Genomic DNA, 24413 nt, shown 5'->3' on the forward strand with positions numbered 1-24413 from the left:
TCGATTATATCGCCCCCCCCGCACACCCCGCAACGAGCTCCCTCTGGCAGCCCTCCCGCCATGGCGGCCCCACACGGGGCTGTTGCCGCCGAAGCCCCTCACTGAGCCCGACATGAAGCGGCCCCGGCCCTGAGGGGACGCGGCTGTAGGCGGCCATCGGCGGCTGCTTGGGAAGGGCCTGGATAGGCGGGGCCCCGGGGTAATGGGCTGAAATCCACAGGGTTCCTTTATTGATGATTCCTAGGATTTCAGTCTCTTTTTCATTAAACGTCTGGCGAACATAAAGAAGAAAAACTGCAAATTCGGCGTCATTTATGCCCTCATTTACCTAATGATATTGCTCCCCGGAGATACAGACAGCTCGCATTTCATCAAGTGAAAAAGATTACGTCTTAAAAACTTGTTTCTGGGCTCTGCAAACAGCACCGAGCCCTGCCGCCGGGGCCGGGCGGCGCACGGCTGGAGCCGAGCCCCCGGGGCCCGCTCTCCTCACCCAGAGGCTCCCCGGAGCCGTGCGAGAACCTACCTGTCCTCACCCCGTACTTGAGCGTGTCCCTGCAGTCCACCAGGATCTGCTCCAGGGACTCGGGGTTGTCCGAGAGCTCCAGGTTGAAGCCCTCCATGCCCTCCAGGAGCTGGTGCGGGTGGTGGAAGTCCAGCACTTTGGTGGACCTGTCAAACGTCTTCCTCACGTAGTTGAGGAGGATGTCCACGACCTCCAGCAGGAACTGCATGGTCTGCTCCTCGCCGTTCTTGGCGGGCAGCAAATCTGCGGGGCAAACCAGCCGTCAGCGCCTGCTTTGGGAGCGACAGGCGGAGATGAAGCAGCCCCGGCCGCCCGCAGCCCTCCCGGCACCTGGACTCAGCCTGCCAAGGGAGGGACGGGGCACGGCGAAACCGGCCGCTGCCCCGGGGCCCCTCGCCAGGTGGGGAAGGGCGAGCCCGGTCACCTGCGGGAACGGCGGGGCGCTCAGCCCCGGGAGCCAAAAGCCCCGCAGCTGCCCTTCACCTGGCCCGCTTCCTCCCCCGAAAAAAAATAAAAAATAAAAAAAATAAAAAAAAAAGAAAAGAAAGAAAATAAAAGATTGATTTCTCTTCCCCACCCTCCCCGTAGCTAGAAATCACAGACCGTTTCATTGCTGATCTATTGAGGAGGAAATAAAATACGAAATTGCTCTCCTCCTGGGAGCTGGCTCTGGAGTGACCCCGGAGGAACAGCTGGAGCTGAGCTGCGGATCAGCCCAAGGAACATAAACGTGCATTTCAGGAAACTTTTAAACATCGCCAGTGCGGCCCTCAGCAAACACGCTCACGGCTCCCCTCAAAAGCAGCCAAGCAAAAGCACGGTCTGAAGGCGGCTGCACTTGCAGGGGAGGCAAGGGCAGACTGCTAGGGGACGTGACCGGGCTGGAGCACACAGAAGCTGCAAAGAGCGTTTACCTCTGGCATACAAATTGGAGAAGTCTGTCTCGGTGCGCCGGAACCTGGACTCCTTCTCGCTGTTCTCACACGCCAGCAGGCTCTTGGAGGACCGCCTTTCCTTCAGGGAGCTCATGATCCGGCCCTTGTCTTCCAGACTGTTGGTCCTTTGCAGGAACCCTACATTGTTATTGCAAGGTGCACAGGTCAGAGTTTTCTCACTTCCCAACATGTTTAGAAATATCTAAAGCAGCTCTCTAGACACCAGTTCGAAGCTGTGTTCGCTCTGGATCTGACTAATGAGGTCAGGAATAAGAGTATTTATGGGGTTTATTTGCCTCCAGGAGGGAGAGCTCAAAACGCCATCAACTGCAAAAACCCAGCCATGCAAAAAACAAATTTTTGTCATTTAGTGCAGTGGTACATTCTTATTAAGTCGATCAGACAGATTCCACTTCAGTAGCCAGCCACTGGAAGAGAGTTCAGGATGAGTCAATGCTATTTCAGCCTGCAGGCGAAGTTTATGGACCCAGCAGACAGGGGCAATGATGTATGATTAAAATCAGGGCCAGTTTTGCTTCTCCTCGCGGTGCTCTCACGCACAAAAGACACGAGAGCGAGCAGCCGTCCTGGAGCATTCCCCGCCAGGGCTTAGGGACACGGGTAGCACTCACCAAGCCCCCTCCCCGGTGCCAGTGGGAATGATGTCCTCACCGGCACGTGTCCACACCATGAGGATTTTCCGCCCGAGAAAGCGCTTCAACACCGACCTCAATCCTCCCCGGGGTCCCTGCTCTCTCCGGACACGCAGCTCGGGCGCCCGGGGCCGCCGCCACCGGCCGGCGTGACAGCGGGGACGGAGCCACCAGCCCGAGAGCCACGCAGGGCCGGCCGGCTGCAACCGGGCGGAGCTGTGCCACCGGCTTCTCGGGATCTGTCCCGCGAAATCCATGCCCGCTAAAACGCGCACCGTGCCGGCCTCTCCCTCAGCAGCGAAGGCAGCGGCTTTGGGACCTCCCCGGCTGCGCCGGGCGCGCCCAGGTTGGGGGCAAGCGGTGACACCGCACCGCTCGGAGGGGCGCCGCGCTCCCCGGAGGTTTGCTCGATCTGTTTCGCTTCGAACGAGTAGTGCCTGAAACCAGGTCTCTTCGCGGCTGGGGACGCCCGCCAGAGAGGAAGACGTTGGAGCGAGGACAGCCAGGGCTGGCACTTCGCCCTTCCGCGTCCCCCGACGCCGCTCCTCGCCGGCCGCATGCCCCGGGCTCCTCGCAGCCCCGATGGCTCCCCCGGCCCGGCCGGGCCCCTGCAGCGCGGTGCGGGGACAAGGGAGCGCCCCGAGCCGCTGGGCCGGCCCGACAGGCTCGGGGCAGCCCCCGGGAAGGGAGCCCCGGAGCGCAGCCCCCTCTCGTGGCTGTGTCCGGCGCACTTTTGTCGTTTTGTCTCTTCATATTCATGCTCCGCTCATCAGCTTCCTTCTACGATGCTTTGAGGGACGTGAGCTATGTGAGACAAGCTATTTCATAGAATCTCTTTTCTTGCAGAAATTAGGAGTCCGCGACCGAGGAGCTTTATTCGTGTGCAGTTTTGTTACTGCTTTCAACCGCCCCTGCAGCGGACCGCGGGCTCCTGCACCTGCAAGTGGTGTTCGCCCGCTCATCGGGCGGCGCAGCTGACACCGGATTAGGTGCGATCTGGACTGGACTGAATTGCGGAGCGACCGCCTGCACCGCAGGTCCCGCGGCTTCGTTGTGCTTAGTTTGGTCACTCTTTTTTCCGCAGGGCTCCTGGCGGCGACGCTCGGCGGCAGAGCAGCGACGGGAGCGAGGTGCTCGGCAGGCCCCGCAGGGGTCGGGGCGGGCGGCAGGGGCAGCTCCGCAGGGGCCGCTCGGAGGGCGGAGGTGCCGAAAGAGGTGCCATCCGTACCCCGCGCGGAAAGAAACGAACAAACCAAAAAAGAGACCGCTGTAGGAGAGACCCAGCAGGCAGCAGCGCACGCCGTACGGCAGGGTTTGCCTCTCGCGCAGCAAGGGGGAGCGCAGCGCTCCCCAGCTGCATGCTGCAGGTGCCCCGCTGGGAGGTATTTGCATGGACGAGCATCAAGAGGGACCGAGTTTTTGAAGGCAGGGACTGACCCGGCGAAGGAGCCCCTCGATCCCCGTAGTGCCTACAATTCCTGCGTGGTTTCACAGAGAGGCTGGGCAGGAGGCAGCGTGCGAGGGACTCGGCGGCGATCCCACGGGCTGTGACTACGGGCTGAGCCTCCACCACGCGGGGCTGCTGCTGAAAGCCCACCTGCCTGCGGGGGAGCCGCGGCGGGCTGCCGACAACTCAGCCGTTCGCCTTATCCGGAGCAGTTCTGCCACGTCGAGTGCCTCCACCGACGGCAGCAGGCGGTAACGGAATCGGTGCCAGCGGCGGTGTTAGTGGTCGGGGTGGGAGAGAGAGGTGCAGCCCGCAGCTCCGGGCACGGGGGGCAATCTTCCCGTGCTTTGCACGCTGAGATACTCCGAGACCTCTTCAAAACGTGTTATCTTTTCGAAGCTGATGCGTGCGGTGACGGGGCTGGGGGTGTGGCAGCCGCAGGGCTCTTTTCAGGCGGTGGCTTTCAAACAGAAAGGAACGGAGCTCGTCCTTAAATCGGTCAGTGATTTGAAAAGAAATGACACATAAATCTCGGGTGCGTAATTACTGAAAATGTCAAATACAATATAGGAAACGGGTGGAAGGACAGACCCATTGTTCAAGACCTGCGCTCTCTTTGAGCTGAACCCTTATTTCAAGTTCGCGTTGAAAATGAATCGATTTCGGTGTGATACACAGAAAGAACAAATCTTAGTTTTCTACAGCTTTGTAGCAGCACAATGCTTAGGGTCCAGAATAATGTCTTGTGAAAGGTAAGGACAAGGCGATAATCAGCTCTAATAGTCGAACGTTAGCTGGTTTAGCACGCGTAGTTAGGATATTTGGCATCCTCAATGCTTCACTCCGTATATTTACCAAAGGCAGCCTTCCCTTTCTGTTCCGTGAAGGTGTTAGATCCCAGTGTGAGGGCTCATATCAGTCGTGATCGAACTCGATGATTCCGAATCACCGTTATTAGCCACGGTACGTTTTCCGTGTCAAACAGAAAAAAAAAAAAAAAAAAAAAAGCCAGAAAAGGCAAGCTAAAACCGAGCAAAATAAAAACAAAACCACAACATCATCCTTGCTTGCTTTGTTTTCCCTTCACAAAGGCACTGCTACACTCTCTTTCGCCGCTCTCAAATCCAAAATGGTGGGATATTTCATTTTCAGTGTGTTTGATCTGACGCCTAAATTGAGGGAAGCTGCGATGTCCCCCTGTAACCCCGGTAGTCTAGCAACATGGAACGAGCCTAACGGTGCGTTACTTTATCAGTTCTGCTTGCCGGGCTAAATTAAAATGATGATGAAAAAGCCCATCGCTCCAGCCACTGAAGGGACTGGTAGGGAAACGGTCCATTACACGCGGATCAGGGGCTATTTATAGAACTAAGCGACTACTCGTTAATGCCGCCTGCGGGTTCCAACGAGATCTCTAATAGATACTGGGTTAAACACTTGCACCCTGATTCGTTTTCTGTCCAAACTTCCGCGTAGCAAAACGTTTAGCTTCGACTCGGAAGAGTAGGGCAAGGGGCTCAGACATGTCTTGGCTTTGAAAAAAAGCCCATTTCTCCCAGGAAATAATCCCCCGCCCACTCCCAAAAGAGGCAGCTGGGGGAAATCGGAAATAATTTCTATTCATAAGGGGCACAGGCTAAGCTGAACGATTCTCGTCATCAGCAAATGAAAATTTGACTGTTTGTCCACGCAAACGAAGGCGCTACTGAGAAATCTGGAGAAGGAAGACAGCTTGTTATCTGCAAATGAATCTCTTGCTATAACGTTGTGATCTGATTGTGCATTTGTTTCCTTTCCTGCATCTCATGTGCCTGCGCGCTGACTGGCTGCCAGCACTATCTTACCAGCGCAGCAAGCTGACGAATTGCTCTTTAATAAGGCTCTCGTTAATCTTTTTCCCCCAGGAGATCCGTATTTTCTACTCCGATAAGGCTGAAAAATTTCAGGCGGCGAGGCGGCCAAACCCCCGTGGGTTCCCCCCGCCGGCCGCCCGGCGCTCCCCCCGCGCCTTCGCACCCCCGGCAATTGCAGGAGGGGCGGCGGAAAACGCCGGGGCCGAAGCAAACGCACGGGAGGGCGGTGGGACCGGGGCGCGGAGGGGAGCGGAGCGGAGCGGAGGGGAGGCTCCGTGCCCGGCAGGGGGAGCCCGAGGCCGCCACCCGGGGCGGGGTCGGGGTCGGGAGGTCGGGCGGACTTACCGCATATCTTCAGCCCGATCTTCCTGGTGCACCCGTGCGCCACGCCACACCACGAGTCGTAGGCTGCAAGAGAGGGCAGAGGAGTTCCCTGAGGCGGCGAGACCCCGGCCGGGACCCCGCCGGCACCACCCGGGGCAGCCCGGCCCCTGCGCTTCCCCCACGCCCCCCTCGGGGGGCGCCCTGTGCCCGGCCCGGCCCGACGGGGCGCCGGGGGAGCGCTGCCGGGAGCGGGGCGTCCCGGAACGCGCTGGCGGGGCTCCAGGGAAGCGGCGGCTTAAAATAAAGTGGCGTGAAATGGGGTCACAGCCGAGTTCAGGAATTAATTGGGTGAAAAATAGTATTTGACTGGATGATGGGACGCGCCTCACTGAGCCCCGGCCGGACTGACGGGCCGCGGGCAGCCGTGATGGGAGACGCTGCCGGCCCCCCAGCCTCGGGGGCACGGCACCGGGGGGCCGCCCCCTCCCCGCGGGTGGCACGGCGGCGGTGGCGGCGCCGGGGGGAGCGGTGGGTCCTGGGGAGAGAGGGCGACGGGCTGGGGCTGGGCTCACCTGGGCGGGGGGGCGGCGGCCGGGGGCCCGGGGAGCCTCGGCCGTGAGGGGGCGGCTCAGCCCCCAGCCCGGCGCTGTGCCCGTCCCCCCGGCGGGGAGAAAGCCCAGCCCTCCCCCGGCCGCAGGGTGATGGCAGCGGAGTTGTGCCTGGCAGCCCTTTCGGGCTAAAAGCTATTCCCCGCCTTGCCTGACAACCTTTCGTCTCTTACTGTTGCCCCCGCTTTGTCTCGCGTGCTTTATAGCACGGAGCCTCCCCATTTATTTTTTTATTTTTGGTAGGCGACAGCCGGAATTGCCCGGCAGGGCTGTAAACTGATTCTCTATCCACCTGCAGCAGCCTCTGCTTCCCACTCACACCTCAATAACTCAAGGCGAATTCAGAGCAATTAGGAACACAAGGCTTTGAAAAGCTACAATTAGCATCCAAATTTCGCTTGATTACAGGCTTCAGCGTGGGCTGAAAGGAAGCTGTAGCATTAGCATTTATAAAACGTAAGGGAGGGGGAAGAGCCCGCTTCGAGCCATTGGTGTAACTTCGCCCTTTATCTGATTCATTTTCCCCGCTCCCTTTACATCCCGATTTTTTTTTATTTTTTTTTATTTTTGACAATTCAGTTTATTGTCTAAATCCATCAAATGCGGCTGGAAGAGAAAGGCAGCGCTGGCTGCTGCGGTGGGCTCTCCCTCCCGGCGTCTTCCCCGCACGGCCCCCTCCCGCTGCCACCCGCGGCTGCTTTCTTTGTGTGGAGCACTTTCCGCACCTCGCTCAGCGGCGCAGAACGGGGCTTCACAGATTCACCGTTTCGTTTCGAATCTGGTCTTCCCGAGCCTAGGTGGAGGAAGCCTCCAAAATGCTTTAAACGAGGAAAAGATTAAAACCTACTTGTGGGTCGTAAATTAGTCGGGGTGGGGTCCGGAGCGTCGTTGGAGGACGAGGGAGCGGAGGAAGCCATCCTTTCAGAAAAGCCCCGGTCCCTGGAGCTCGGGTTTCCTTCGCTATTCCTCCGAGCGCGGGTGGGCAGCAAGGAATTTACTGGAAGGAAGAAAAGGCGCTTTTAGTAGCCTGCTCTCCTGGAGGACCGCGCCGGAGTCCTGTGGATGCCGGCAGACAGGAGGCTGCTGCCTCCGCCGGGCAGCGCAGGTCCCGGGCAGGCAGCGGGACGGGCTGCCGGGGGCAGGAAGGGTTCCCGGGGGGCAGGAGGGGCAGCAGGGAGCGCAGCCGACCGCTGCGGGGCCGAGGCGCTAAGCGTCGCGCCGGGAAAATGCCTCGACAGGCTGAAGAACAAACCCGTCCCTTCGCTGAATGCCGAGGCGCTGCCCCCCTTGCCTGAATGACGGATTTAGCAGACCATGAAGTCTATCGCAATTATATCGGTGGCCGCTGAGCAGGGCGATTATGTGGCTCGCGTCAAATGCAAGCCAACGTGCAGAGCGGGCTTCGAAATTCCCAGCCCAGATGCCCTCCGGTCCCACACGGAGCCCGTTTCTGTGCGTTTCCAGCCCATCCCCGAAACGCACGGCAGGCTCAGCGCTCGGAGCAGACCCACAGAGCCCCCCCGCCACAACAAAGGTGCATTTCTGCCGAGTCCGGCGGCACGCGTCACGCACACATGTCCCGGCACACGCGTGTTTCAGCAAATCAGGGGCAGGACGTGCTCCAGAGCAAGCCGGCGCTCTCCGGAGCGAGCCCTGGCGCTAAGGGCGCCGACGGCGGGGGGCGGCGGGGCCGGGAGAGGCGCGGCACCGGCACCGGTCCCCGGTCCCCGGTCCCCGGCCCCCGGCCCCCGCGGGCGGGCACGGCACCTCCATCACCCGCTCACCGGCGGGGCAGTGCCGGGCTCGTCCCCTCGTCCCCATGGCTACCTGCGATTTATTTCGTTCCCCTTGTCAAGAAAATGAAGGTCGCGGCAACGAACGAGCGCTTTCTTTGTTAGCTGCTTTCGCACGTCGGTAGCTAGCGATTCGTTTCCATTGTTGGGCGCCTTCACGCCCGCGTGTAAACGCAACGGATCGATGGTTTCAATGGTAAACAAGTATTTCGTTTTTTTTCCGGATGAAAAAGAAAACAACCATAAAGCAGAAGAGATTCGCTAGACAATGCCTGGGAGCGAAGTAACAGGTTAACGCAATGTCTAAGACGCTGGCTGTCTCAAAACACCCGTTATCCCTCTATAGGTACGACAGCGACCAAAACCGATTTTAGGGGAAAAAAAAAAAAAAAAAAAAAAAAAAAAGGAAAAATTGTAAAAAAGCTCCAGATCCTGAAAGACTCTCCCGAGGGTTTGGAAAATGGGGTGCAGATCAAGACTTACCGAGGGGGCGAGCGGAGCGCTCTGGCTGCCGGCGTCCAAGCAGGCAGGGCGACTCCAGCCTGGGAGCGACTCGCCGCTTATAAACTCCGCCAGAAACGACGTCGGAATACCAATCGCGCCGCGGAATTTAATGCGAGATGACCTTTTTTTCCAGAAGTGCTCGGATTTGCTTTTTTAAAAGCGTGAATCGCCGCTTGATCTGCTTCGACGCAGGCATGAGTCACAGGGCTGCCGCCACCCACCCCCTCCGCGCCGTGCCGAGCCGTGCCGTGCACGGGGCTGGGAGCGGCGGGCCGGGGCGGGGACTGGAGGGGCGGCCCCCGGCCCGGCTGCTGCCGCCGCCCGCTTCGCCCCGCGGCTCCGGAGCTGCCCTCGGCCTTCGACCCCACGCGGGGTTTGTGCCTCGGGCGGGCGGCACCGGCGGCTTTCCCTCGATAGCACCGCCTCGCCCCGAGGCCACCTGCGCGAAGGCAGAGGCGACCCGGCTGAGCTCCCGGGGGGGCCGTGCCGAGCGCAGCCCCGCGCCCCCCGCCCCGCTCCGCCGTCCCCAGCGGCGGCAGCGCCCTCGGCGCGGGTCCCCGCCAGAGGGTGGCAGAGGCCCAGGCACCGCCGCTCCCTCGTCTTCCCGGCCGCAGGGGAACACCTGGATCTCTGTGACCTCCCCTCGGCGTTGCCGCTACGTTACGGCTTTATACCCCAGCCCCTTTTGCTAAAACGCGACTCGTTCAGGCAGCATTCCTCTGGCAGCCCGGCCCCCGGGTTTAGGTGCCTAAACCCAGCCTGTGCCACGGAGAGGGACGCTGGGGGGAGAGCAGCCCGATGGGGTCCTTCAGCCCGTGCTGGGGGTGCTGGGCGAGCAGCAGGGACGTGTCCTTCTTGAAGGACTCGAGGGGAAAACTTCAAGGTCTTTTTGGAAAGGAGCCCGACCGACTGAGGGCGTGAAGTAGGCGAGATGACTGCTTCGCCGAGCAGCCCCACTGTCCAGGAACTGGACACGGAGCAAAAGCACCGGGAGCACGAAAGGCAGCTTGCAAACACAGCTGTAAAGTTCGCCGGCCCTAGCTGCCATGTCCTGCTGCCATCTGTGCCAGGCGTTCGTTTTCAAAGGTTTCATCGTTTTCAACCAATCTGGCAAAACGTTCGCTCGGCGCGGAGCAGGAGAAACGAGAACGCAATTGTGGCAAATCGGCTTTGTAAGTGACCACAGCCATGGCTAGGAAGCGTGGCCGGATCGCCGTGCAAACAGCCACCGGCAGCTCACGGAAGCCCTCCGGAGCCACGGCTCACGGCGCCCCGCCGGCCCCCCCCGCCCTGCGGAGCGCCCGCCCCGCGCACATCCGCGGCCCGGGGCAGCCGCCGGTGCCCGCAGCTCCCGCGGGGCCGCTGGGCTCAGCACCACGGACAGCGGGCGACGCCGCACGGCCCGGCCCGGCCCGGCCCGGCCCTGGCGGCAGAGCTGCGGCAGGCGAGGCGGCCGCCCCCGCTAGGTGGTGCTGCTCCTCAAGGCAGCCCCGCCGCACGGCCGCTTCCCCGGGCGGCAGCGGCGGGCGGGCGGCAGCCCACGCCTCCCGCGGAGCCGGGAAGCGCTCGGTCCTTCCCCCAAACCCCGCCTCGGCAGCGGCCCGGCCACCGAGCCCGGAGCCCCGGGGGCTTCGCTCAGCCCGGCCCCGCTGTTGCCTTCCCGAGGCTGCCGCCCCAGGGCCCCGCGGGCCGGCTCCCGGAGGACTCCCCGCCTGCCCTGCGCGGGTGAGAGCCCCGGGGGCTCTGGGCTGTGAACCCAGCCAGCCACCGAGGTTGGGGAAGGCGCAGGGAAGGCTGCTGCCAGCGCCCCGCTCAGATCACACTCAGCCAACCAGACCGCTTCCAGCTCCCTACCCGGCCGTGCCACAACACGGGTGCCGAGTACCCTGCGGGAGCACAGGAGCAGAAGTGATGTGGGTCTCCAGCGACAGAGACCAGTCACTGATTATACAATGCTTCTAAATGTGGGTGTGCTCATAAAGCTGAGTGCCGAGCAGGGCAATAACCGTTGTTATTACAGCCTGTGGGCTTGGAGAGGCATTGTGCTAGGAGCTGCACACACCATTCCATAGCGTAGCACGTATTTCGAGATAGGAAAGCCTCCTGCCTACAGTGTGAGGTGTTCTCAGTGTAACTACATGCCAATGGAAAAGCAAATAGCAGAAAGGCAGTGTGCCATAATGTTTTTTTTTTTTTTTTTTTTTTTTTTCTCCTCCTCCTTCGTATTCAAAACTACATTCCTATTATATATACATTTTTATGAAGGAAGGAGAGTAAATTGGCTTTTTGGCAATCATTGTGATTGTTGGTTTTCCTCCATGAACGTTCTCTTTCTGTTGCCTTTTGATTGATATTTTGTTTGGATTGTGACTATGTTAGCTTGTAGGGACCAGGCACACTCCTTTCTTAAAACTGTATACAACAGGACGCAACTGAGCATCTGTGATGTTTCTGATTTTTTTTTTTTAACCATACATTTATAATAATGTATAATCAAGGCCGTTATTACAAAACATTAATTAATTGCATCAGGTATCTTTTTTTTTTTTTTTTTTTCTCCCACCATTTCTGGTAATCACATCTCATTTACCTGTATCTTTGATAAACTGGAATAATTTAAATAGCAAATTTCCTTAAATCTTAACAAATGAAAAATTGGAAAACTAAGTATTTCAGAATTTTCCTGGCCTTCACCTGCACTGCTAAAAATACAGATACAAATTATTGCATGTCTGTAGCCAAAGAGTGAACATGCCAAGGAAATTTAACAAATTATTGGTCTAATTACTTGTCCCTAGCCAAAGAATTCTACAAATGGAAATCAGGTGAATAACTCTATTCTAAAGATAACTTCTGCTATCTGGTTTATGGCACCTGATAAAAATTCACTGAAGTTAAGAGAGAGGTTTGCTTTGGGTTTTGAGATTGATCAGATGCTGATGTATCCAACTGTCCCAAATGTAAGGATCATGTCCATCACCCAAATTTCAAAGACAGCTCAAGATGAGCTGCCAGCAAGAACACTCAGCACTGCTGTGATGAAGGGCACTTGGTGAAATCTAATCTGAAGCACATTGTTTTACATACTTTGTGGCTTCTTGCTGCAGGATGTCCCCTTCCTGATCCATGCTGGCACGTGTTGCTGTCCGTTTTGATCTGCTTCATCTGAAAAACATCCCAAAGTTTAACCTATATCCTGAACCAACAGCAGCAGCAAATCCCCACTCTAAATACCCCCAAGCAAACATAGAGGTAAAGAACATCCCTACCTCCAAATCAGAACAAAATATATAACAGTTTTATTTATCTGCATGGATCAAAAGAATTAAATTGTGGAACTGTGATTATAGCACAAAAAAATAGTGACAACAGTATACCCAGTAAGTCTACTCTCTATGAGATTTAGGACTTACAACTGTTTATCCTGTGTTTAAAATAAAATTTAATTCCAGTCTGTGACATTAACCCTGTAGAGACAAGACAGCTAATGCTTGGATTCTCTCCTAGCGATATGTTGTTGTAATTGTTACATGCCTCACTGAGCTGTATCTTTTTATCCCATTGGAGGGCATCAGTTTACAATTAGAACATTCAGTAATTTCAGTAATGCTGCTGCAGAAGATAATGCAGTTTGGCTCTCCAATCCCAGAATGTATTTGTAGAACTGGACTCTGGGATCTTTCAATACATCATTTATTTAAATTAAGAATATTTCATAAAGAATCTGTAGGAAACAGGAAACATGGGCTTTTCTTTATTTCTCTTTCTAAGTAAAGGCTTCTCAATCCAAAACTCACTCTCATGTATGGACTTTCCTAACTCTCAAAAATTTTCATATATTTATATACCATTATAGTTGTGCATTTGCCCCCCCCCCCCCCCCCCCTTTTCTTTTTTCCTTTATTTTCTTTTCTCTGTGGTGAAGTCAGGTTTTGGCTTGATGAATTTGGTAGCACACTCTAAAGAGTCACTGGTACTTGTGAAATAGTAGGCATTCTGTAGCATCATACTTAAAAAGCCTGATCCTTCTGCTATCTTTTTAGCTACAATTCAGAAATAGAGATATTTTATTTCCAGAAATGAAGGTTCAATACACCCTGTTGAAATGAAAGTGTTTTAAGAAGAAACATGATATCTAAGTAATACTTAGGTATTACTTAAGGTGCAAACAAAGCATACAAAGGCAATGTAGAAATAGGACAATATGAACAGGTACTTTGTCCACCAGAGAAAAAGGACATGCAGGTAAGAATTTTTTTTTCCTATTTGAATGAGCAGTTCATATTTCCTGTCTTGAGGGGCTTTAATTTTTTTGCATTCTCACAATAAACAGATGCATCCAATTTTGAGGACTGAAGGAGTGCATAAGTTTTAAGCAAAGCCATCAGCTGTTACTGATGTTACTTTCTTTTCAGTATTTAGTTTGGAAGATTATGAGAGAACTGAGGACCAACTTTAGGTAAAATACCTCTTCTCCCAGATTGAGACACATGTGATTCTAACTGAAGTCACTGGCTCTCAAACAGAACTTCAGATTAATGTTGCATGTTCCAGCCACATATTCAGATCTATTCATGTAATAAATTCCTGTCCTCTACTTTGACCCTTCAAAATTTCTAGGCAAACATTCATTTACCAAATGTTCTTGATTCCCTTTGCTGGCATTTTGATATAGCTGCACTAAAAGGAGATGATCACAGGAATGAGCAGAGCTGCAGTCATCAGGGTGGGCGTTAGCCACTCAGCGCTAGAACAAGAGACAACTTTGCTTCAATATCTTAAAGTTATTTTAAAGCCTGTGCACATCAGATAAAGAGCAGCACTGCCCTGAACCATGAATTGAGCACAACCTCTTTATAATCTTATGGGAAACTTAACGTTTTAAGGATTTAAAGGAAATGTCTGGGAAGGGATTCAAGGGAGGACAATGGATAGTGCTCTGGTATTCCTGATGGCCATATTCTCTACAGGACAGATAACAAGGCTACCTTCATTACTTTCTGACCCCAATGAGAGAACACCAACAAGGGACTTCAATCCTCAACTTTCATTTACCAGCCATCTTTTCTTTTCAGACTACTCATCTCTTTAAGCAGAAGTCCAGCCTAAATAAACTGAAAGTGATCTAGCAAAAATTCTGAAAGACATGACAGATATCCAAGCTCATGCTATTCATACCATACAGAAAAGCTTGAACTTGGATGTAGTTTCACTGACCGCTTCCTTCACAGAAAATTCTGTACAAAGGTTTAAGCAATCTGCTGACTGCAAAATGATCAACACATAACTTTATAGGATAGTCCGGAATTTTCTTCTCCAATATTTGACATGGACATGTAATTTGGCTTCTGCATGGTTGTAAATTAGCCCTCAATTACTTCAGATATTAACATATCCATGGCTTGCCAAAGGCAGGCTATGTAAAGTCCTTCAACTGTTTGCAGTCTGCAGTAAGAAAAATTGGTACACACATTAAAAAAATACTGTATTTTCTTTAAAGAGATAGTCTCTTCCTCAAAATACACACAGCATGGAATCTAGGCAAATGAAGGATAACTACCAAGAGCTTTAAGAAATTCTTGCTCAAGCAGAAGCTCTACATATTAACTTGCTACTTAAGTGTTTGTTGGTTAACAGCCAGAGCTCCAAAATACCAATTTTAAGCCAAAACCAAACCAAACAACAACAACAAACCAAACAACACAAAAGATACCAAGCCCTTTTAGAAATTATTTGACAAATTTCCACCACTGAAAAGATCAAGAAGCACATATTTACTAATAAGGTTTACAAAAAAGCCACCTTCATCAGACAGTGAAAATTAGATTTGTATTTTACAGTTTTAAATATAACTTCTGTTATTAGACACGATAAATTAGATATAAAAAAAATACTTAATTTCCTTTAAAATGTAGGTAAAGATAAACTGGCTAAAAAAGTCTGCTTTCCAAACAGCTCTCAAAAGCTTTTGAGGCCTTTCACCTGAGAGGGGCAATAATCCTCTTCCTATGCTCTGCAGTCACATGCAGTTCTAACTACTCAAAATTATCTCTATCATTTTCTGAGTCAGCAAGCTGATCCTCCCAACAGGTTTCTAATTTTGATTAACCAGACAAAATAGGTTTCAGTAAAACGTGTATTACTCCATTTGTCTTTGCTCACACTTTTCTGTCCAATTCCACAGTAACAGTATGCGAGCTTTTCCTGATCTAATTTATGAACACTGTCTAAAGGTAATGGTAACATAGATGTGGCAAGGATTCAAACTTCAGAACACTTGAGTCACTCCTTATTCCCAACATGCCACCTTCCGAGTACTTTGATACATTTTTTTTTTTTTTTATTGAGTATAGGACTGTAAAAGCAGATGACAGATGTTTTAAAAGTAATTAGGGAAAAAAAAAAAAAAAAAAAAACAAAACAACACAGTTATCCTTCTCTTTTTCTTTGTAGTAATTCTCTAGAGAAAGCATGAAGAACAAGAATATGCCGGTGAAGAGACAGATGACAAGACTGATCTTCAGAAGCCAACAAGATACATAGACAGCATCTCCACGTACCAGTGTATCAAGAAGTACTGGTGAATTACAAAGGCATCTCTACAACACAGGAAGATCTCTTAAAGAACAAAAGTTACCTGGAAGACCTGGGGTTTCATGTCCTCTATGCTGCTGGGACATGCTTGTAATTAACAAAGAAAGAGACGCTACAAAGTCAAGTCCTGTAACAGATATAAGCATTTGATAAATCTGTCTTCTTTACCCATGCAGATTTGCAGCAGGAATTATTGAAAGAAAAATAACACAAGACAGATACTACAGATGCTAAGGGCAACTAAAAAAAGTTTTTGTATATAGGCACATCTATCTAAGCATAACCAACATAAACCAATTATTTCTCCAAGACTTATAAACTTAGATAATTTCACTATTACCTGAGCATTTGTTTCTCATATGAAAAAAAAAGGCTAAGAATTATTCAGTAACATTTAGATACATCATTGGTAAATATTGGCTTTTCTTACACCAGCTTAAAAGGAAGTAACACCCTTAAAGTTAGAGCATGAAGTGGCTACTATGTAGTTTCAAACAGCAATATCAGGCCTTAGAATTTCTGTAGTGAAAAGCAATACTAAACTTTAATGTACTCATGTCTTTAATAAAATATGTTTACTGTATCTTTTCTTCTGCCTACCCTAGAACAGCATGTTAGCTATGTTTGGTTTTCATTAGTTGACTTTACTGAATGTGATTACACTCAATCCAATTCTCCATCCCCATATAACTTGGGATTTTATACAATAAAATTCTTACTATTTAAAAAAATAAACTTTAAATACAGTAAGAATTGGCTACAAGCCTTACCTGCAGTAGCATGGCTTAAATCAAAATATTTTCATAATTTTAGTGCAAATCTCTCGCTTTATCTGTGCAGTTAGATACGTACCTTTTTATAGGCATGCCAGTCAATTTATATTTGGACTTTTAAAAACACTTAGCTTATTATCTGTTTCTTTCAACATTGTAACATGGTTCACTTAGTCTTCACCATGTGGACACCAACTGATTTGAGGTAATACATATGGTAGACATCCCACATAGACATCTGCATTAAAAATGGCAGAAGATATTAGCACAAAATGTAAACCATCTTGAGTTTATATATCCGATCTATTCTTGAGATACTCTATTAAAAAGGGAATTTGCCTTTCAAGAGTATATCTGAATCATTTTAAAGTTTTAATGCCAGTCCAGAAAAATCAGCACATAGATAAAGTAGGAGGAGCAATCCCCAGTCTAAGAGTTTTCCCTGTCAGTTTTAAAAGTGTGGATATGAATTCATTTAAGACTTGAGCAAGTGGTTCTTTCTTAGAAAAATCTCCAAATTAAAAAAACAAGCAATAGGAGCTGAGTAATGCAGACACTAAAACTAACAATTCAGGAATCACAGCCTCAGAGGGCTTGATCATTTTCATTCCTTTCCATTTAAGTGAGAAAAGAGGTGCTCTACTTTTCTCTGGAAAGCAGATGGCTTACTTATCTCTTGTCCACTTCTACAAACCAAACTTTTGTTCTTTATACAGCTTAGTTGTGTCCAGAGAAACAGCTGAATATCTGTGGTAAATTTACTCCAGAAGCTCGGTCCTGTAATTTCTTTATGCAGACCAAACCCACCAGGAATGTGAATTCAAACTTCCACAGTTGAATATGAATATTTTACATCACAGTGACACCTTTCAGCCATAGAGTATGTTGTCTCAGTCTATAAGTTTTTAAACATTAACAAAAAAATAATACTGAAGGGATACAAGTCACAATCTTATGAGTTACACAGATTTTCTGATCAATTTTACAACTAGCATTTATTCAACAGTGCTATAGAGTTTCTCTCTAAATCTGGACAGGACAAAAACCTCAGGTAAAGCTTTTCAGTTGAAATACTAACAGCTGTTTCATTAATGTCAAAGCTATACAACCAATTTTCAGCAAGCTGTGTTTTTATTTTAAGGTGGCGTTTCTGTCACTCAAAACTTTGTTGTCATTTTCCAGAATAAAGAGTTTCACAAAATCATACTGGAAGATTTATTTTCACCCATTCAAGTGGAATGTAGCAAATGCAATACTCCTAAAATACTATGTTTTGCTCAACTGACAGTCTAAACCACAGTTTCCATGTGACTTGCTGCTCCAGGGAGAAAATATTTTACCAATTACTTCTGCATACATCAAGTATGCATGTGTCATCAAGTTAGAGAACAAGGTTATTTTTGCAGGTATAAGTTTGAAAGTAACACAAGGACAACAAAAATTCCAAGGCCTGATATTAATGTTAAAGACTATTGAAATTCAGAAGAAAAATATTTTTAAACAGTGTAATTTAACATGCCTGTTGGAGAATCACAGAATCGTCTTCAGAAATACTACAGAATTTTCCAACAAATTTTCTTCAGAATAACAACTTTCTTCTCCTTTTTCATTACTACTATTTGAATAGCTAATACTCTTGGTGTTGCTGTTTCTGCTTTCATCACTTTTTTCTTCATCATCTTCACAAATGGGGACATTTGCAGGTTCCAGTTATCCTTCTGCTATAAAAATACACAATTTTATTCTTTGTTGTACTACATTTTGTATTAAAGAAGTTAAAAGGAAGCAAGTAAGACAATTAATTTCACCTATTTTCAATTAAATCATTAAATACTGATTAATCCTTTCTAGCAAATGAAGAAAGCTCTGCAATGATTGTGTGGCAGACTGCAGAGTTAAAACTATGAAGTCAGCTTGTATCCTGAAATGTGCTGTGACCACTTCACTCTTGGAATAGGCTCAATATAGCTCTAAAATCTACACAGCTGGTCACCAGAATATGACTCACTGGGGGGTGGAGGGGAATGCTCAGATGAATTAAGCCACTGTTTAAGCTTCTTTGTTGTTCCTGTTTCCTGTAGCTACATAACAGCAAGAGAATGGGAGAAGATTCCTACTCCTTTCTCCTCCCTTCCCCTTTGCCAGGTGTCTTTATATGCTAAAATATACAGGACTAGGAAGTCCTGATCATGAATAAGTAGTGTAAGCTAATGTTAATATGGAAGGGAAGAAAATGCACGTCTAAATGCACATCTAAATCTAAAAATGCTTTGGAGTATCCAGAGATGTCTTAAAGCAATCTTACAATTCTCTCCTTTTCATTGCAGTATATTACAGTACTCTGAGGGACTTCCCTTAAGGTTAACGCCTTTCAGCCTAATACCCATTTGATGACAAACGCGGCTAACACTTCAGCACAATTCAATCACCTTAATCACAGGTAACATCTCAGATCATCATCAGCCTTCTTTTTGTGATTCTACTGAGTTCCCTTACTTATTGTTATATATTTGCTGCTGGAATTTTCCTGCCCAACTGCTAGGAATTTTTCTTGAGTGCTCCTCTTCCACTTCAGTGCAGAGTGAGCCGAATTAGTTCAAGGTCTTAATCAATGCTATGGACTAAAGTAGTTTACACTATATTGACAAAGATAAGGGGCGCTCACTTGGCCTATTCTACCTGTTCTGAGTTTAAGAAGGTTTCTGACTCCTTCTTCCTTCTTTAATGTACTGTAAAATGAATACTTGCAATTAACAACTAGAAAACATTTACTCTGGCATTTTATAGCCCACAGTAGCCTATTTAAATCTAGAAAATCTAGATCTAATACAAATATTTTCTCAATTACTGGCTTCTAAAACACAAAGTCTGGTTCCTATTATTACTATAATTCACCATATTTATCTGTGAAAGGCAAAAATGTCTCTACAATAAAATACTGTAGCTGTGATTTGCAAACTTACTCATCAACAACTTTTCTTCAAGAAGTGGAAAAAACTGCTTGGCCTCAGCATTTTCTGGTTCACAGATCAGAACTCTAATTTAACAGCATAATTTATTACTAACATACATATGATGACAAAAATAAACAGAAAAACAGAAATAAGGCTGTCATTTATGGTTCATGAAAGTGCAATTACACCAATGAAGAATTTTACATACACACATATCAAAACTGTCCATTCATAACCTAAAGAGTATCAAGCCTATTGTTATAAGCTCTGCTCCCAGGTAGCACCATAATTTTGATAAAGTGACTATGATGTAAAAAAAATATTCTCAGTTGATATTATTAGTAATTTTGTATGAAAGTCTAGAATTAGGATAGGAAAAAGACAAATGACATTTAAGAGTAATAATGTCTTAAGAATAATAAACACAGAAAATCAGATAACAGGTTAAAAATCTGAAAGAAACCCCCAAACAGTAAAACATGAAAATCATTAATATTATTTTCCATATCACGTGCATGCATAAACTATAAAGTGAGCAAAACCTACGTAATTACAAAATTTTACCTGAAAAAATAATCTCCGTATTTTCTTTAAGAGACAACCTCCCTCCCCTACCTAATCTCTCTTCTTTTTCAGAAGTACCATCTTTCCTCTTACAGTCCAATAGATATCTAATCGAATTCAGACTATATTAGGATCTTAACTTATACTTAGCTTTGAAGTCTTCTGTTCTGATAACATACTCGAAGGAGTACTATGTCTGGAATTTGTGTACTTTTCCTCAGTTATGCAAGTTGGTCCAATAAAAGACATTACCTCTGCCATTGCACCAGGCTTATGTTTTTAGTTCATCACCAATATAAAAATGCTTCCACAGGAGTCATTCCCACACTTCTTTTTTCTTGCTGGCATGACAAACACGTAATACCATAATGGAAAAAGGAATACATCCAGCAAAAATGTCCAAGAAAGACCCTATCCACAATGGCCTTAATTTGCTGATTAGATTTTTTTTTTTTCTTTCTTGGGAGTAGAAATTGAGATTTAAATCCCTGAAGGCAAAAGGAACTAAATTGGAGTCTGTTGAGATAAAAAAATAAACTTTCACTGACTTCCTCTGTAGAATTTCTTTACACTGGCCAAGTCTTATTGTCTGGCATATAAAGCTATTGATGCTAGCAGAATTTCAGACTCACCAGCTTCAGAAAACACAAACTTTATTTTGACAGAAGTTATTCTGTAGTGTGTCAGCCATTGGATGTTTGTTCCATGTTAGTCTAGCTAGAGGGCATCCACCACGTATTTATGGAGCTCTGTAATGCACTGGTAAAAGCCAAATGTTTTCTTTTTGTTGCTATATAAAAGACTATTCTCTACAGAGCTATATTCAGGAGATAACAGAACTGAAAAACATGTTTCTTATAGTCTGAAGTATGTTTACAGGCAAATGCACTACAGAGATAAGCACTCATCCCAAGGGTGAATACTTCTCCGTAGTGCCAGATATAAACAGGTGCCAGGATGGTATAGTCAGACCTGAGGAAAAACATTATTTTGCACAACTGAGCTGCACAACTATTGCTTATAACATCTACTATAAAATAACCCATCACAAACATCTCATTTGATTAGTCATACCCTAATATATATATATATATATATAAATAGTAACAATTACATAATTTTTCACTTAAGTTATCTGTAATAGCCACAGCAAAATAATACATCAATATGTAATAATCCTACAATAAATATTTTCTACAGACAAATGAGTTGGTTGAGAAATGAACACACATGTAACACACGTATTCTGAAGGACAAACCAGTAGTTCTAGTCATAATGATGCATGAGTAACCTCTCAAAGCTGAAAATCCCTCAGTTATAAAGTACCAGAAAGGAGCAGTCATTTAGCTTGCTACCTTCCTGCTTTCCACACAGCAAAAGAATTTTTCTTACATTTTAACAAGCCTTCTCCTATTATCCATGCTTTACATGGAATATGATGAATAATGAATTTTTTCTTTGCAATTAATTCCAAGGCAACCCAGATCAAAGTTGGGTTCACTGACAAAAAATGGCTCTAAATTTTAGAACGTGTTTATTTTTGAAGCCATGTCCAGCTGACAGACCCACGCAGTTCAGACCATGTTTTCTCTGGCTGCCCAAGATGCTGCTTTTCTCCCCTCTGTCTGCGCTTACCCTAGGCAATGGCAGAACATTCTGACTGCAGCTGCCTCATCTGTGCCACCAGTCTCTTTGGCAAATCTACTATGTAACAGAAATTCAAGCTGGGATAGAAAATGTCTAATTACCTGCACATCCTGCTAAACCTGCAATTCAAGTCTATGGTGAAGGTAGCCACAGAAGTCACTGTGGCAAGATTTCTTCCTCAGCATTGCCGTCAATCACCATCTGTTGACTGACGTCCAAGTGACCAGCCATTGAAATATACTGGATGCTACCTCAGTTTTTTAGAGGATTTAACACCTATTAAAAAACAGGGCAAAAATCAGACCTATTTTTAATTGTTATTTTAGAGATTTGTTTTGCATGGGAGACACTCATTGCCCAAATCTAAATCCTAAAGTGCCTTATATTAAAAAGTAATGATTTTCCACATAGGGAAAACAAAATACATTCTCCTCCAAAGTTATAACACAGTGAAAGTACAGCGTTTTTCAGCTTCTACAGAACAAAGCTAGATAGCATCCAGACTATCATGGCCAAAAAAAAAAAAAAGGTTATGATCTAAACTCAAATCCCAAGAAAAAAAGTTCTTTTGCATACTTATTTCTCACTTTGCATATGTATATAACATTTATGATAAAGAAAGCTACACTGAAGTTCTCCCCCCCCCACCATAGGCAGTACCTCACTGGGGCTGACAGCATCATTCTGTTCTTCAACACACACGGAATGGTGGCAACGGTGGAGATCATTTATTGAGACCTCAGCAGTTCCACAAACTTTCCTGAGCTTTTACCGCTCACAGAAGCCTTTCCTTTTTTATGGTTCTTTGAGATCGACATTGAAAACATCCAAGCAATTGAAAGTGCTCCTGTGTTTGTATACAGCAACTATGTTAAAGCATAAGTAATATTTATTTCTGCTTTTTCAACCATTACATTCCCTCAATAATTTGTCATTTGAGGTCTTAAAAATAGGTCAGTATTATCAGTAGCTTCCACAAACACATAACCACCATCAGCATGATCAAATCACACAGTAATTTTGTGGTCAGTTATAAGGGTGCTGAAAACAGTTCTCCAAGAAATAGACCCAGACATAGAAGATTCAGATGCAAACATTCAAGCTGCAGCTATAAAGTTTGGAGAGTATGCATCCAGTATCCCACAAGGTTTCCCTTTATTTTTCAAATCCAAACCAGTAACTTTGCAAGAACAATTATAATAGTAGAGGGAGATGACAGAAATTCATTTAAGTACAGTTTAATAACTACCTCAGAGTTTCTGCATAATGGTGCCCACCCCAGAATCATTAACTGCTTCCAAATGGCACATACCATTTGAATCACCATTTATGTCCAGAAGGGGCATTGCCTGAACAGCTAATAGTCTCTTTCAGTGCTACATTGAGAGCTGAGCAGAGCTGGAAGCTGATGCTTGCTACTTTTGCCTCCTTATGTGTGAAAAAAGACTGGAGTAAGTTTTTTTTCCTGGTCACGATTCTATTGTTGCTTTGTTACACGTTTAATGTATTTCTTTAATGTGTACCTGAGCAAACTTCAGTTTGGAAGCCCTTGAGGAGTACAAGGTATCGGGGCACATGGATAGAAAGTAAGGAAATGTTGCATGTCACAGCTTTAGTAAAGTGCACACATTGAATTACGGGCAAACTATAATTTTTTTAGCCTAGTCTGCTTCTCTAGAGTGAATATTCTTTTCAAGATAACCTACCTGGGAAGTCATACAAATGTAATAAACAACATTAGGTCTGTAGTCTTAAGGGATACACACATTTCTTGACTGAATAAACCATTTTAAGCTTCACAAAAAACACAGAAGTAATGAAAAACAAAATCCCATTCTGATGCACTGAAATAATAGGATATCGTGACTTAAAGATTAGAAGTATTAAAAAAGCATACCAATTGGTTTATTTGGCAAGCCCAGAGTTTTCTCTTAACCTTATAAGGACTTTAGTTTTGGTGGTTAAGTTTTTCAAAGCTGTGAAGCCAACATCAGGTTGAACTTTGCACACATCGATGCCCATAATGAAGTTTCTATTGATGTTGGGGCACAGGATCAGCCCTCAGCCCTGGAGAGGCATTTTCACAGTATTTTTTTAAATTACTGTTTCTAATTATAATGTCCTTATGTATTCTATACAAAATATGTTACACTTCTCTATCCATGTTTTTCTATAGGAGTGATAATAAAAACAGTAAAAACAATTATAAGACTAGTCACAGAACATGAAGATGTTGAAGTTCCTATAATGCAGCTTACACAATTTATTTTTTATAGTATTTATTTTTTATTTGATTTAAATAACAATGGTGCCAAGTGAACCACGGATTAAAGAGTTCATCCATGTATTTCCAGTCTTTCAAAATTAATTGGATGACAAACGATTGCATTATCGAGCTCTAATTGCTTAAAAAAGCATGTAATAGATCAGCTGCAAAACCAAAGACTTCTTTCTATGGCACTGCTTGAATTGATTCAACAGCCACTTTTGAAAAGCAAATACAAAACAGCTGTTTCACATTTGGTTAACCTGATGCAAATTTTGTTCCTTATCTCTGTGATTTCTTGAACTTGAAGATGGTGATCTGTTTAGGAGTTCCACTTCAAATATGCACTACCGAACTGATCAACCCCATGCTTACTTAGATTTTCTGAATTAGGTAACAAGTATTTTAAAACAAATGTTTTAGAAGTTTAAAATTATTTAACAATTTAACTTTTAGTACCCAAATATATAATTTTTAATTGTGCATATCTGTTTACTCACAAAACAGAAAAAGTAACTTTAAAAAGTATTAATTTTCTATTTAGCATATGGCATTACTAAATTCATTATGCTATGAATTTTTTTTTGCAATTTCAATACAAATCTTAAGCTTAAACTTTGGCACCATTTCATCATCTACGTAGATATTCAGAGCAATACAATTTAAAATATCATCAATAGAATATCTAAATGAGAAAAGAAACAAACCATTGGCATAAAAGAGGCATATATTTAAGTGCTGGAGTAAGCTGATGCTTACACTATTGGTCTCTGTCCTTTTTAAACAATTGTGCCTAGTAGAAAATTAAAAGCAAACAAACAAAAAACTGCATAAAAAGATTTAACACCAGACTATCAGAATTTGTCCAAATAGACATGCAACATCAAAACAAATTGATTTTTTTTTTTTTTTTTTAAAACACTATGGGGACCACATGATTTTACCCAGAAACAGTTACTGAGGCAATTTCC

At 46.4% G+C, this 24413-nt stretch overlaps 2 protein-coding genes across 3 annotated transcripts in view; both read right to left on the reverse strand.

Moving 5' to 3' along the window:
• The window catches only part of GAD1 (glutamate decarboxylase 1), a 38631-nt gene extending 20965 nt beyond the window's left edge, over positions 1–17666 (reverse strand). Inside the window, exons 1-7 of one of the 2 annotated variants that reach the window (XM_084524492.1) lie at positions 17530–17666; positions 15281–15364; positions 11731–11808; positions 7194–7343; positions 5760–5822; positions 1441–1599; positions 527–769 (exon numbers count right to left, since the gene is read on the reverse strand). In XM_084524492.1, coding sequence (XP_084380618.1) covers positions 527–769; positions 1441–1599; positions 5760–5822; positions 7194–7343; positions 11731–11808; positions 15281–15323 — 736 coding nt within the window. In that variant the 5' untranslated portion in view covers positions 15324–15364; positions 17530–17666. Of the gene's footprint in view, positions 1–526; positions 770–1440; positions 1600–5759; positions 5823–7193; positions 7344–8622; positions 8872–11730; positions 11809–15280; positions 15365–17529 lie in introns of those variants that run through there. The other variant, XM_084524493.1, reaches the window with a different exon arrangement.
• Positions 11082–24413, reverse strand: part of MYO3B (myosin IIIB) — a 250167-nt gene continuing 236835 nt past the window's right edge. Inside the window, exons 41-45 of the mRNA XM_084524490.1 lie at positions 21278–21452; positions 17530–17731; positions 15281–15364; positions 13280–13390; positions 11082–11808 (exon numbers count right to left, since the gene is read on the reverse strand). The gene's annotated coding sequence lies outside the window, so the exon portion shown is untranslated. The remainder of the gene's footprint in view (positions 11809–13279; positions 13391–15280; positions 15365–17529; positions 17732–21277; positions 21453–24413) is intronic.

The sequence above is a fragment of the Aythya ferina genome, assembly GCF_964211825.1.
Source record: "Aythya ferina genome assembly, chromosome: 6".
NCBI lineage: Eukaryota > Metazoa > Chordata > Aves > Anseriformes > Anatidae > Aythya > Aythya ferina.